This window comes from Lissotriton helveticus, chromosome 7, assembly GCF_964261635.1.
Source record: "Lissotriton helveticus chromosome 7, aLisHel1.1, whole genome shotgun sequence".
Lineage (NCBI taxonomy): Eukaryota > Metazoa > Chordata > Amphibia > Caudata > Salamandridae > Lissotriton > Lissotriton helveticus.
In genome coordinates this window covers 1,284,340,282-1,284,355,064 of record NC_136068.1, presented here as the reverse complement: position 1 = coordinate 1,284,355,064, position 14,783 = coordinate 1,284,340,282, and the positions used below count along the sequence as shown (strand labels likewise).

The 14,783-nt window shown below is 42.4% G+C and overlaps 1 protein-coding gene across 2 annotated transcripts in view; it reads left to right on the top strand.

Moving 5' to 3' along the window:
- Positions 1-14,783, top strand: part of CASKIN2 (CASK interacting protein 2) — a 277,560-nt gene that overhangs the window by 184,604 nt on the left and 78,173 nt on the right. For both annotated transcript variants that reach the window (XM_078654526.1, XM_078654527.1), the window contains 4 exons: positions 3,559-3,756; positions 4,314-4,435; positions 13,782-13,866; positions 14,688-14,779. In XM_078654526.1, coding sequence (XP_078510652.1) covers positions 3,559-3,756; positions 4,314-4,435; positions 13,782-13,866; positions 14,688-14,779 — 497 coding nt within the window. The remainder of the gene's footprint in view (positions 1-3,558; positions 3,757-4,313; positions 4,436-13,781; positions 13,867-14,687; positions 14,780-14,783) is intronic.

Here is a 14,783-nt window from a genome sequence, read left to right as displayed (position 1 = left end):
TGTAGACCCCGAGGCAACAACGTAGACTCATCTAGCTTGCTGTTTAGTGCTAATGGGGGTTTAATTATTCATCCTTTTGTAATCATTCGTCTAGAAATCAATAAGGAGAGCAAACCATGTTACATCGGATTAATACAACTGTGCTGCAAGAATGGCTGAGGAGTTATTGCAAGTTACTCTGTCCACAAAAAAAAACCGAACTAAACCTTGTGAATGGCCTCCAACAATGTTTGCCGAAGCATTTATTGATCTTGAACGTTAATGAGATTTCAGCTCAGATTCCTTTTGGTATAACTTTGAACCTGACAGCATGACCCATTTTTTAGGTTCATTTAGGATTAACCAATCGTCAGCCAGCTACTTTTTAATGGAATCAAACCCTGCATCGATTGGCCTTTATCTCCTTCTCCATTGCTCCTTTTATTTCGAAATGAACTTGACTATCGTTGGCAAAAATATAAAAAGCTGTGAACTGGTTCGCCGAGGCTTGGGTTTGCAGCCGGGCCATATTTAAACTCAGCAGTCTATCACAGGCCGCTGGCGCCTGTGCCAAGGCACACAAACCATTCACAGTAATTGTGAAGTCCTCTTCAGTCTGTCTGTCTGTCTGTCAGTCAGGATTGATGTAAACCGCTCTTAAATCGTGCCGTAAACCCCTTTCCACTTGCAGTCTGGATTACAGTGCTGTATCGTGCGGATGAATGAGCCCAGCAGCAACATGATGAGTTACTGACTGGTATCCATCAGTCCCGCTTCTATCCCTGATAGTCGGTCTGTTGCCTCCCAGCAGCTGTTGTTCCTCGGTATGTTGCAAGTTGTGATGTATTAGATGTCGGGCTGTTGCCGTTTGGGTTTGAAGAGTCTCTTTTTTTTGTACGTGAGGCGAGGTTTTTCCAGTTCTCTTAGCTCTACCACTTGTTTAACCGAGGGGTTAATTCTACTCTGGCCCAGCTGCTCTGCACATGCTGTATAGTGTATGAAGGAGGCGAGTCAAATGGACCAAAGGTAAAGTTGATGGATGTATTGATTTTCAGGGCCCCCTCGTGGCTTATAGGCTTTAAGTGGAGCCAGAGGAACCTTATTTGTCTGCTATTTATTGCTCTTTGGTCCAGTTCTCCTTTATTTAGACACGTCTACTAGCCAAGATGCCGGGACAGATCTTTACCCAAAGGTAAAGCGAGTTGAAACCCAGACGCATGTGTGGCTCGTCCTTCATCAGTGCTGTGCCCCTGACACCCTCACTTGCTCCTCACCAGAGTTCCTTTTCTCTCCTCCCATGTTAAACCTGTTGCTGTACAAAGGCGGAAGGGGGACTTGTTGCTATTAAAGGACAGAGCTTAGCACTGTTGATGTCGCGAGAGAGATGGGTCCTCCATCCAGCTGCACTTCAGATTGATGGAGCGATTGTGAAAGGTTATCTGATGTGGGTGGCAATGCCCAGAGTCTTATCGCAACTTGTTGCCAAAGGTCACTAGCCCAATCCCTCAAAAGAAAATGCAAGCACCATTACAGATCATCAGACAAAGCTATGTAAGGCAACTTAAAAACTACTCTCTCTCTCTCGAAGCATCACATTTAAAATAAACTCTACACCAAGCCCATTATGAAAGCTTCTTTTCCTCATGAGCTGTGTGCTAGATTGTCAATGAATTCTGGAAATACAGTATTCTACAACAATGACCAGACGTTTCACAGTAGCTGTTATATGCTTCAGCTTGTTTATATATATATGTTTATTTTGTGCGCATAATTAGAGACTACACAAGCAAATATCTTCTATCGATTATCTACGTCTGTTATATATTCCATCTATTCTGTATTCACTCCTGACTTGGAACAGTACAATATTTTGTCAAATCCAATTTGTCAGCCGTTCGTCTCTTCCCATTTATTCAGAATAAGAACAAAGTAAAAGGCGTCTCTGTCCCTCATCATACGAGACTAGTGATTCTTCTAACCATTCCCACTCTGTTCCTGAAGATGTGGCTTTTATACTGGTACCTCTACAAGCTCCAGTCGAAAATAAATTGTCTTGGAAATTAATTTCACTATTAACCCCTAATTCGATATGGCCGCCTGATCCTTCTACTTAAACTTATGAATGTTGCAAGGATCTGCTTACATACCCCCAAAGTTGCTTTGTTCACACCAGTCTAAGGCCCTAATTACGATGCCAGTTGGACGAGCATCCGACCGGCATCGTGTTTGAATGGAAGACGGCCTGCTATTAGTCTGTTGGTCCATCCGAATTTGGATGCAACAGACCATGAGGAGGTCGTAAACATCATTTTTCCGAATGCGGATTTTGCAGCAGTTGGAAAAGGGCCACTGCATAACCTGCATTAGGAAAATGGATGTTTACAAACATCCAAATCATCCATGTACCATGAGTCAGGCACCGCGCGGTGCCTGGCACGTGTGGTATCTGTGTTTGGGGGGCACCACAGGTTCCCCCCAGGCCTCTTAGCGGAGGCTGCGGAGGGACGGGGGCCCTGGTAGGGCCCCCCAAAGTCCGTTTCCAACAGCCTTTCAATGGCCGTCTGACCGCCATTGAAAGGCTACCTGAAACATGTATCGTAATCCTATGGTGGTGCCTGAGCAGGCACCGCCTCATTGTAGGGTATTACTTTACGCTTACTGCCCCGATAGGCAGAAGTCAGTCCCTCCGACCGCCAAATCATAATGCAGTGGTCGGACTGCATGTAAAGAGGTCAGTCGGATCAGTTGTGATGCAACCAACATCGCAAACTTCCCCCTCAGTGTTGCAAGTGGATTTTATTGTGAACTATCTGTTCAAGCTAACAAGCTTCAGCACATTTGGAACACCTCTGTAAGTCGTCCTAGTATTTTGGAGAGATAATAATAATAATAATAACACCTACAACATGCCGTTTCCAAATTCTGATTCAGTGTTGGGATCATAAACTCATTTTAGGAGTCACTAAAATGGGATTCTTACATATGGAAAAAGCATTTTTGCAGATTCTGAATTGGACCATTTACGACTGTAAAAATGATTAACCCATACTTAATTGATCTTCAATATTTCTTTCCAAGTTCTTAACCCTCGCAAAAGTTGTTTCCCACTTGTTATTTATAGGTCTGTTCATTTGTTCTAGTTCTAGCCCTAACATTTCTGCAGGCAAGAGTTTGATGGTGGATTCAGGCATGTGTCAAAATGTGTCCTGGTGGTTATTAACGTAGGGTAAATATGTTGGCACTAGAGATATTGAGTGTGTTTTTGCAGTCTGTTTGGGGGGGTGGGCGCACTTAAAGAGTGGCAGAGTGGGAGCCCAACTATAAATCGTCCGGCTCCTGCCAGCTTAAGCCATGGTGTAGATGTGCAAGAACAGCTCTGTTTCAGACCGCAGGGTCTCTGCTGTCTTCAACACCTAAAAGCTGTGACATGGTGGTTCACGCAGCAAAGGGCTACTGAGTTAGGGAGGGGCTCCCAACACATTTTCCCTGGCCAGAATCCCCAGGCAAGGCAGGGGTGAAATTAAGAAAAACAGAGTAAGTGAACGTAGCCCTAACTGCTCACTTTATGCCCAAATTCAGGCTCCACCCTGTCGCGCAGTGCCACAGCGCCTGCTCAGCAGCGACCCAGTCTGACAAAGGCTCCATCTTACGGCTCGGGAACTGTGCCCCCTGCTCCTGCACCGGCAGACCACCCTCATCAGCTCATCCCAGTAACTGGTGTTCCTGCGTACTGCCAGCTCACTCTTCCCCGGACCAATGGAATGTCCGACAAAACGGGTAAAGTTGGCAGTGGCTTCAATTATGAACTTGCTAGTGATGCTGGGGACCATCTGAGTGTGTTGAAGGGGTCTCCCAATTTCTTCTGAGTGACTTCTGAATGAGTCTTGGGGGCGGGCGGGCTGAGTAAACTTGATGGGAGAATGGATTGTTCTCTGACCCTTTGTTGAGTTGAAGGGATAGACGACCTCAGTGAGTGTTGGAGGATTCCCAGATTAACTACTGATGTTGTTCTTTAGGGAGGGAATGGGTTTGGTATGGGCGAGTCGTATTTGTTCAAGCATGGTGTGGATTTTGAGATTTCATTACTATCTCATCCATATAAATGAGGTTCATCCTGGGCTAAACACCTCATTGTTCCATTGTGTGTTTGAGCAGATAAGTCCAGAGCTTATAAATATGGGAACTAACCACCCTTTACTCTCCGGGAAGAGACATGGAGCTTTGTGTAGGTTGTAAGGGGAGTATACCCCAAACTTTACTTTTGTCCCACTACCACTGGTATGTAGCTGGCACACCGGTCTATGATTTAATCAGTCTCGCTCTCTCCTTTGCAGCTGGAGACCGTAACAGTGTGGGCAGTGATGGGAGCCTGGGCAGCATCCGTAGCTCAGGCAGTGGGCAGAGCACGGAAGGTACCACTGGGCACACCTCCAACCTTCTGATCGAGAATGCAAAGGTAGGCACCTAACAGAAGATGATCGTATAAGAGAAAGACAGCATCTACCAGGATTGGGGTGGGGGCGTGTGGTGCAGACAGAGAAGTGAGTGTGGTCAATACTTGACTGTGTCATATGTTTGTCGATCTTTGCTTTTAAAAATAGATCTGGCAGACCCAGACTTTTTTTCTGGTGCAAGAGCTCAGAATCGGAAGTCCAGATGTTTTCAGGTCATGTTGCCCAGCAAACGTCCGACAGAGGGATTCGAATTACATTTTTTCACCAGAGAAACTAAGAACTGGGTGTTAAGAAGAGAGCAGCATTGTGTAACAATCACTCACAATTCTGCAGCCAATGTAGATTCATAAGCCTAGAATATGCCACCGCCAGAAGCTTGGTAAACAGTGGAATGCTTCTGCTGCTAGTTTTTGTGATGCTTTTCTTTCAGGATCGAGGGGAAGTCAGTGGTTACCTGGCAGTATCCAGAATTGTGTTACCAAGGAGAGGACTGGGCTGTTCCTGGGGTGAAGGTGCCGGTCACAGGGGTGTGGAAATGAAGGGGCGGTTAAATAGTAACCAGCCTGTGGATATCCATTTTGTTGGATATATTGGCCTCACACACCCTTGCAGGTGTCATGCTTCATGCTTCATCATGGGCAATGCTCCTCGTTGGGTGGGCGGTGCAATACCCAATGGGCAACACCTCAAAGAAGGGCTCTTTAGCGGAGATCTTTTAATCCAACTGCCCATGGGTGAAGTGTGGGTGAGGGGCCAGAGTAGTAGTAGACGGAAAGTGTATTAAAATAACGCAGGAGTACCAGAAGGAACTTTATTCGCGTGGTCCCATGCGCTAACTAAAAACAATAGTTAGTCTGGGAGGTCAGGAAAGTGATGTATTCCACACTCAAGACTATACTAAAAAGTGAAGGTAGTGGTCGACATGTTTCTCGCTTCGGGTATATTCACCCACGATTCATCAGGACCTATGAGTTGGCTGTCTACAATATAGCTGATCTAGCTAAGTATCAGTACTTAAACAGTAGTTCCGAATTAAAGTAAAATACCTGCTAGTACATCGTCCCATGCCTAAAGGTCAATAGACTAATGTAACCGCAGTGCCTGGAGGGATGGACATCAGTGAGTCAAGCCTCTGTAGCTAAGGTTCTTGCTCCCGTGCCGCTGCTGTGTCGCCTACCCTTCACCGCCAGGACCGGTAGTATCCAGAATTGGACTTGTTGGCCTCTGACTGATCAGCTCCTTGTGGCCTGTACTTCTCAACATCCCAAGATAGTAATTGCACAACTTATAGTAAAATGCATTCAAATACGATTTTTAATAGGTCACAGATTGAGACGCGAGACCGAGTACTCATTTGCCACACAAAGGGCACATTCAAGGCTTGATTCAAAAGGTAAACTTTTCCAAAAAAGCATTTTACTAGTGGTATCTTTACAACTGTAGGGTCTCCACACATAAAAAGATAGGACAGTCCTATCTTTTTATTTGTAGAGACTCCGCAGTCGCAAAGATACTACTCATAAAATACCTTTGTAAATAGCAACAATCATAAACTTACACAAAAGTGTAAGTTTACCTTTGTAAATCAGCTCTTCAGTAATATTATGTAGATATAAAAGTTAGCCAAGAAGCAGCCATAGACTCTTCCAAGGTAATTGTTTACCACTACTTCAGTCACACACCCACATGCATAAGCAAAGATATAGTGCTTCACAATTAATTCAGTACATGAATATATAATTGATATGTGCCACAGAAGAAATGTACTTGCCTATAAAACAGTTTGTAGCTTGATTGTGATTGTATTATAGATTAACTTGCTATGTTTGCTGCCTCTCTTGTTATTTTGAAGGGTTTAAATGAAGGGTAATATTACAGCTGTTATTACTATGACATTTATCAGTATAAACAATGTCTGGAAAAATACAAGCTGCAGATTTACTATGAGGTGTGGGGCATTGTGGGGTTTGTGTCTGTGAGTTATTCAAGGCATGCTCCACATATTAAATGTAATGAAAAATAAGTTGCTATTTCAAGATCTAATGCTTAATGGTAGAAATGAATATATTCGATTCTAACTGCAAAACTAGTGTTAGAGGTATAACACTTGTTATGTCTACATAGAAAAAAGCATGTGACAAATGAAGGTACTGTTCAGAGATCTCAGCTCATCAGAAAAAGATAGCTCACATGGAGTTTGACATTCTGAAGATTCATGAAAACGTTTTTATAAAGATTGTTCACAATCTCTTGTTAGTTTCTCTTGTTAGTTTTTGAGAAGTTCTTCAAAGCTTTTTAATCTTGAGGGGTTTCCTTGCTTTATAACTTATTTCACAGAAGTGGCCCCTTCTCCTCCAGGGGATCGTCATTATTAGTCAAAAGCGCTGAATGGTCCCAGCCATGCTTGGTATTGCAGAGCACTTTTTACGGACAGAAAAATGCCCTAATCAGACCCTCATGTATGTATTGCTTGCCTTCTACCATCTCACCGCTCAGGAGCGTGTGATATCTCCAAGTAGTCCAGAAGAACTTTGAAGGACTGAAAGAGGATAAGGCTGTATTGTCTTCAAGAAGACCTGCAGAGATGTGAGGATGCATCTGGAAGACCTAAGAAACGTGGAAAGGGTGGACCGTCTACCTCTGCTCCTTCCAGCCCCTTCATGGTCCTCCTGGAGAGTGTGGAGCCCAGACAGAGATCCCATAAGATGAATACAAGACATAGCTCAACGACATTGAGGTTCATGTCACAACTTCTTCGTCATTGCAAATTGGCTTGACATCTAGCAGTGGTAGGTCAATGTAGAGGACAAGGGGTGAGATGCTTGTCTTCGAGGGATTCCACACCAAGCAGAATTTTCCACCTTTCTGCTGAATTGATCCACAAGTTGAAGAAAAGGGTTCCACATACTCCAGACTGACTGATCCAGGACCTATTCACCATCCAGGGAAATCTCACTAGTGGTTACTCTGCCTTCTGCTTCATATCACTTCTGAGCATGCGGCCTCTCCAGGTCTTTGTCCTGTAACATCACTGGCTGCTGTGCCACCAGCACCACCACAGCCTGCCCTGCCCGTAGCTTCAGTGGTTCCTTCTCTGATGCTACCTCCACTAACTATATTCACCAGTTGTGCTTCAGCTTTCTACCGATGTCCCCGTATCACTAACTAGCAGTCTGCTATTTTCTAGAACCTGGTCTAGAACTCCAAGAAGGTGTTCTAGGAGGAGTACACATCACCATTCATTTAGACAGTCATTCACATCATTTTCTATCACACTGTACCATGACCCTCTCTTCCTGCGCGCAGACCTTCTGCCCGACTCTGTTACATTGGCTACAGCAAGAAAATACCATTCCAGGTCACCATCCTCTACAGTGCTGCCTGAGAAGGAAAGCGAGAAAATTGACGCAGTCTGCAGAAAATTCTTGGGAACACCAGCCACTGCTATGAAATCAGTCAGTGCCATTGCCTTATTTGGGCAGTACCCGGGAGACGCTACAACTATTACAGAAGGTTCCTTGAGAAGACAGAAAGGACTCCTAAAATGTGCTCCAGCAGTGGATAATGAACCTAATCAAGTGATCAGTGCTGCTGCGGATTCGCCTGACATGGCTGCCCACTGCTACTATCAATGCCTGGCTCTTTGAAGATGTAAATGTCCCCATCTGACAGATTCAAACCCAGAAGCTCAACAAAGGATTTTAAGCTTTCTATTCTGTGACACCACTATGTTTGGAACTCATGCAGAATCATATGTACAGGCATTACAAGAGATGTTATCAACAGAAGAGAGTTCACGCGCCTCAGTGGCCACAGAAGTACTATTATCAACAACCCCATCAAACATTATTTTTGTCCTCAGAAGACCATAAAAAGAAAAGGTGGCCAAAAAATACATGTTGCCACAGGCTAGGCCTCTACACAGTGACTCCCATCTCCCCCTTCCATTCTCCACTCCAATAAGGGCAAGCAAGCATCACCAGTCATCTGATGAAGAAAAAAATACAACATATGGGTGCTTAATATTGTAAAGAGGTGTTTTTCTCTGAGGTTCAAGTCCTCTCCTCTACCTATTCATCCAAAGAAGACACTCCATGCTATCTACAGTTGCTTTGTTTGGAATTCGGTACAGTCCCAATCAAAGGTTCAGTGAAACCTCTCCCTTACACCAGAAAGTAAAGGAAGTTTACTCCCCCCTATTTTCTGGCTCTTGTTCAAACAGGACTGAAGCTAGAAAATCATCCATTGTTAGACCTCAAGAAGACAAACAAGTACCTAAAGAAACTATTTTGATTGCTACTTCACCAGATAAACCCCCAGCTCCCTCAGGTGGATTGGATGTGTGCCATAAATCTTCACAATGCATATTTGTACATCTCCCAATATTCAAAAGCATTGCAAATTCTTGAGATTTTTAGTAGACAATGCCCATTACCAATCTATAGTCTCAGCTTTTAACCTTTAACCTTAATCCGCTCCATAAACCTTTTCTAAGTGCATGGCAGTAGTTGCAATGCATGTCTCTACCCAGATCACACCACTGACTTATAAAAGCCTCAAGAATCCCAGCACCATTACAACTCAGCACTGTATTTTTTCAATTGTGTCTTCAGGTAAATCATTTGCAGTCTATGGCGATTACAGTCCATCCATTGGGACATGCATAGATATGATAACACTTTCTCTAGAGCACAGCCTGTTTCTAGACCCTCTTGCATTAAGTCCTTTGTCAATGTGGCAACCCGAGACAGAAAGCCATCTGTACTGCAACCACCCTGCTACCCACCGAGGAGTAACCCCCTGAGCAGTATCTGTGTGTGGTACATTTTCATCCCATGAGGTGTCAGAGGGATAATTAGTGGAAATTGAACCTTTTTTTCATGAAGGAAAGACACTCAAGAACATTAGGAAACAGTAACACATTTTCAAGAATTATTTTAAAAACAAAATCCTTTCCTAGTGCACACAATATAAATAACTAATATGAATATAAACATTATAGAAGCGATTGCATTCACTAGGAGTGTGAAGAGCAAATAATATTGTAACATTTTGGTAACATCATAAATCTTTCTTTGTCAATATTTATAATCCCACTGTCACCGCTTTGGCTAACTAAATTAACCTTAGTACCAGAGCAAAGCCGTAATTCAAGTTTCATAGATGGATCACACCTGCGTACCTCTTCTGAATAATGAAGCCGGCATTCAAATAAAGTAACAGCGTCTGTCATTCTTGTCTGCAGAGGGAGTAGACCAATAAACCCAAGTGAATACTAAGGGTAACCTGATCGCCTTCAGCAAAGAAAGATTATATGGTTCTGTATGTCCTCTGTTCCGCATCTCTGGTACGAAGATCATCTTTACCTTTCACACTCCGTTCTGAGCTTATGTAACATCTCTGCTCACTGTTGAACTTTTCAAAATAAATAACTGACAGAAAAGACCTTGGCCCTCTTTACTTACATTCTGTGAAACAGTTCCCTTTGTTTAAAAAAACAATAAACGGGAAGTAAATGTTATCAGCTTCCTTGAAATCTTCTTAATTATTTTAAACTATCACCAGAACATAAAATTCTATTAATAGAAAATAAAAATATATCCAAGCAGACTTGATTATCACGTTTTAATAAGCAATGATGTGAATAAATGTACATTTTATATTCCAACGTTCATATCTAAATAACTGTCATCGATAATGCAAAAAGGGGTATAACTGTATGGGAAAAAACATAATATTTATAATGGGCATTATCAGCAAACGCGCATGCTTCAGAGGAGGGACTGTCTTCCATCCGTCTGAAGTGTCAGAAACTTCTAAGGCTGAAACGTCATTTGGCTTATTGAATTTCATCACTTCTGGACTTGATGGTATCCTGCATTTTTGTTGTTCCGAACATCTGTCTCCAAATGAAGCCATTACACCAGTGGATGGAAGACCAGTATTGTCAGCTCTCGGGCAATTGGGAGGACAGATTGACTTCCCTCACACTCTATTCGACTCCTTTCCTTGGTGGTACCAATCATTTAATCTTCTGAAAGGTGTTCCTGTTCAACCAGAACCTCCGCCTCAGACCATCTAGATGAGTATTTTTCAGTTGGGTTGGGTAGTCCATATGGACCGTGTAATCGGCAAAAGTAAGTCTACCACAGCAGCTTTCTGGAGTTGAGTGTGGTTCACATGGCCCTCAACCCGTTTTTGCTGAGCTACACAACATTTTTCCTGATTATTCAAAAGACAACACAACAACAATGCATTATATCAACAATCAGGGAGGTTTGAGGTCCAGATCTGTTTCTAGAAGACCAGACAATTTGGAGATGGTCCTTTGCAAGAAATCTGCACATCACAGCAATCCGCCTACCTGGAGTCCAGAACGCAGAAGCAGATATTCTCAGCAGTCTAATTAAAGAGAATCACAATTAGGTGCTGTTGTACAACATGTTTTACGAATGGGGTTTTTCAGACATAGGCTTATTCATCAACAGAGACTACAGCGGGGATCAGATTTTAGAATCACTTAAAGCTTTTGACCCCTTTATGCTCCCGATACACAAAACACGCCGCCCCCTCCTGCTGAGCCGTAGTATGTCATCCCGCACAAGCTCTTTCCGAATGCTAGGCTAAGCATCTTGAAAGCTATTGCTAAAACATAATACTTTCTCCATAGGCCATTTCTGCGTATGCTAGGTATTACACTGGGCCGAATCACATGATCAGTAGGTGAGCCAGTCAATTAGGTGGAGGGTGGGTAGATATGTGAAGTTAAGTTTTTTTATTCAAATTATTTCCTTCAGAAGAGAATAGTTGTAACAACTAATGCCAACGGTAAATCTTGCAAAGCAAATGTACAATAAGAAAAGGTGCGGATGTACTTGTGTTACTTATATGACAAGATATTGCTAAAATGTAATAATCGCAAAGCTCGAAACAATGTCAGAATGTACCATTGGCTAAAGCACTGTTATATTGCAACACGTCCTATAAAACCAATAAAATTATGTTTAAAGAAAAACACAGACTACAGCGAATGCCCAAATTGTGCATCAGGGTATTCCCAACCAGGAAGGGCAGGGAACGGTCTTTTGATCAGTTGGTGGAAAAGTTTGGCTACGCATTTTCTCTAGTACCTTTGCTTCTATTGTTGATCATCAATCTTGTGAAGAACAGAACAAGGATATTCCACACTGCTCCAGAATGACAGAAGCCGTGATAGTACACCGGCTTTCTATAGCTTTCAGAACACCCACATAAGAGACTGCCATGCAGACCGGATGATCTGTTCAAGTTTAGGGGCTAGATCCTGCATCCCAACCTTCCCTTGTTGAGTTTGGGAGCCTAGGCTCCTGAACTCTTGCAATACAGATATTTAAATCTGCTGAAAGAATACATGAAAATCTTTACAGAGGAAAGGCCTCCATCCACTAGAATGTACTATTGCTTTACATGGAAGATGTTTCGCATCTGGTACTTCCAAAAGAACATCAACTAAATCAGATATAAATAATAAGAGGTACTTCTATACTTACTTATTTGGGAAAGTCGAGGCTGCAATTTAGTTCAGTAAATATACACCAAGCAGCCATTACTGCTTATAGAAAAAACCCTTCAAAACCTCTTTCCCCCCAAATTCCAGTTGTTAAGGACTTAATAGAGGGAATTAAGAAGGTCTACTCTTATTTCAGGAGACCTTCCCGTGGGAATTGAACATGGTTATGTCTAAATTAATTATTCATAAGTTCTCTGCAACACATTTCCTTTAAGCTAGCCTCTCTAGTGGCAATTAAGTCTACCCAGAGGGTAAGTGAGATTGACGTTAGACACTGTCGCGCCGCCTTCTTAGAACTCCAGAAATTAGATGTCATTTTTATTGTAGCTTCCATTTCGGAATATTTTAGTAATGTTTTTAGATTACGTAAATCAATTTGTACTTGAATTCAATGTACGTTGCATTTAAATTTACTGTATATTGCACCCATATTTGTGTTGTATTGTCTATAACCTTGTGGTTTTAACTGTCCCTTTTAATAATAATGATGATGATGTAGTATTATGAATTGTTTTTATGTACTTTTATGGTTATTACCTTTTTAACCGAATAAAGTCAAATTGAATTGAATTGAGATTGACGTCCTATGATCTAAGGAACCATATAGTGTTCTCTATAAAGATAAAGTAGCAATGACGACTCGCCCTACTTTGATTCCAAAAGCAGGGTCTGATTTCTATGTAAATTAAACAATTTCCCTTCCAATTTTCTTCCAAAATTCCTCTCCTCCAGGTGAAACAGCTTTGCATTCCTTTGAAGTTAAAGGGCTTCTAACAGCTCATCTGGGCAATCCATTTTGAGATGGATTGCCTATTGTAATTTGTTATGCCACAGTACTTCCAACTAGCCCCATGCCTTTTCAATGAGAGGTAATACTACTGCAGCATTATTGAGAAACCTTTTTGTAGGTGACATGTAAGATGGCCACCATGAGGTCCATATTTACTTTTACAGGACAAATTTTGCTTTGACACAAATGTAAGACATATTTCGAAGTGGGCCAGACCACTTTGCAGAATCTTTTTGATTAGTGCTGAATTTGATATTTTTTCCTGTGCCTGTTTTTTTCTCCACCTTTGTTAGGGATGGGCTTGCTATTCCATTCAGTGCATATTACTAATATTGGCAATCCCATGAAGGAAAAGGAATAGTTACGTACCTGTAATCTTAGTTCTCCTTTGGTGTGACCTTCATTATAGTCATTAACATACCTCCCTGGAGAAAGGGCATAGTGAATTATACTCAGTACTGTTATGATCTGTCACTTCCATTTAAAAAAAAAAGAACTAGCTCAATTGCTAACTACTGGACATGATGGGATCCTGGTGGTATGCTATTCCTTAAAGGAGCAGTGTAGTTTTCCGAGCCTTTCAGGTATTAGCTTATTACACTACACTGTCCCTATTTTAATCCACTCTTCTTTTAAAAAAGGTCTGTGAAAGTTTTCTGGTCGTTTTCTTTATAAAGAAAACTGTAGGAAATTGGTCAATATAGTCTTTTACATTTTTTTTTTCCTAAATGGCATTTTTTAGAAATATAAACGTATAATCATTTTTTGTGCATGCGCTATAAAAAAGTGCTCTGGGATCCACCATGTGGGCAGGCCAGATCAGTACTTACGATTATAATGAAGATCTAAAATGATTATAATGAAGATCTATAATAAAGTTGTCTCTTGAGGAGAACTAGGATTACACGCAAGTAACTAATACTTTTTTTTGTGGGGAGGAAGGAGAGAAAAACACAGGGAAGGAATTGCAGTCATTGTTGTTGCCTCATTTTCTGGTCTCTGCTTTTAGCCGCTGACAAGTGCAGGGGAAGATATTCTGACACCGCATCACCTGGGGCCTGAGACTTGGACTGGTGCAACTGACCCAGTAACAGGTAACAACAAAATCTGTCTCAGAAATGCCTCCCTGAGGCCTATTAATTTAAAGTTCTGCATCCCCTCCTGCACTCTAGATGCTGGGGCCTCTTTTCCCTCCTTCAGGAGATTGGTACACCACACATACAGGCATCCGATATACAGGTAAATGTCTGTACACACTACCCTTCTGGAACATAAAGACACTAATCACCCCGGCCCGACACATGTGGACCAGTCCACAATCACAGTGTCCTTCCTTCTCCTCCTATCTCTAGTCACCCACATTGCCCCCAGCAATACCACACCAGTGCCACCCTTAACTGCTGTGTGAGGGAAACAATGGCCAACCCAGGACCCAGGTGCAGTAAGCCCTTTGTGCCCTAAATACCACTGCTTGATGAGGTTAATATCTCTCTCTCTCCCTATTTGTGTTCTGAACATGTATTCTTCTCCTAACTTACATGGCAACTCTGCTATTCAAGAAGGAGAATTTAAGAATGTAAACTTTACTATACTTGCTACTCTTAAAACAAAGTTCTCTCAGTGCTGTAGCGTATCCCGGTCATAATCTCCCTGCTGGGACTTTTCAAATGCTGTGCCCAAGGATATCTCTTCTCCCCAAGAAAAGCATGCTTACCCTGACCAAGCCTTCTCTTATTCCCAATGTGAGCTTTCCTACTTTCCTTACTACTGTGACACTACATAATTTGAGTCCGCCCACCTATTATGTGTGGAGTACATTGACTTTGAGAGCTAGGAGGGATCATGGTTACATGCTGCAGAAAGGGACAGGGAATAAAGTCTGAATTGGTATTGATTTTTGTCTCCTTTCTTCCAGGGACCCTTCGCCGTCCGGTGCTGCCCATCAAACTTGGGGAGAAGCTTGAATTACAACAACCGAGATGGCCGGAACAAGTGCTGGAGGGAAAGGTAC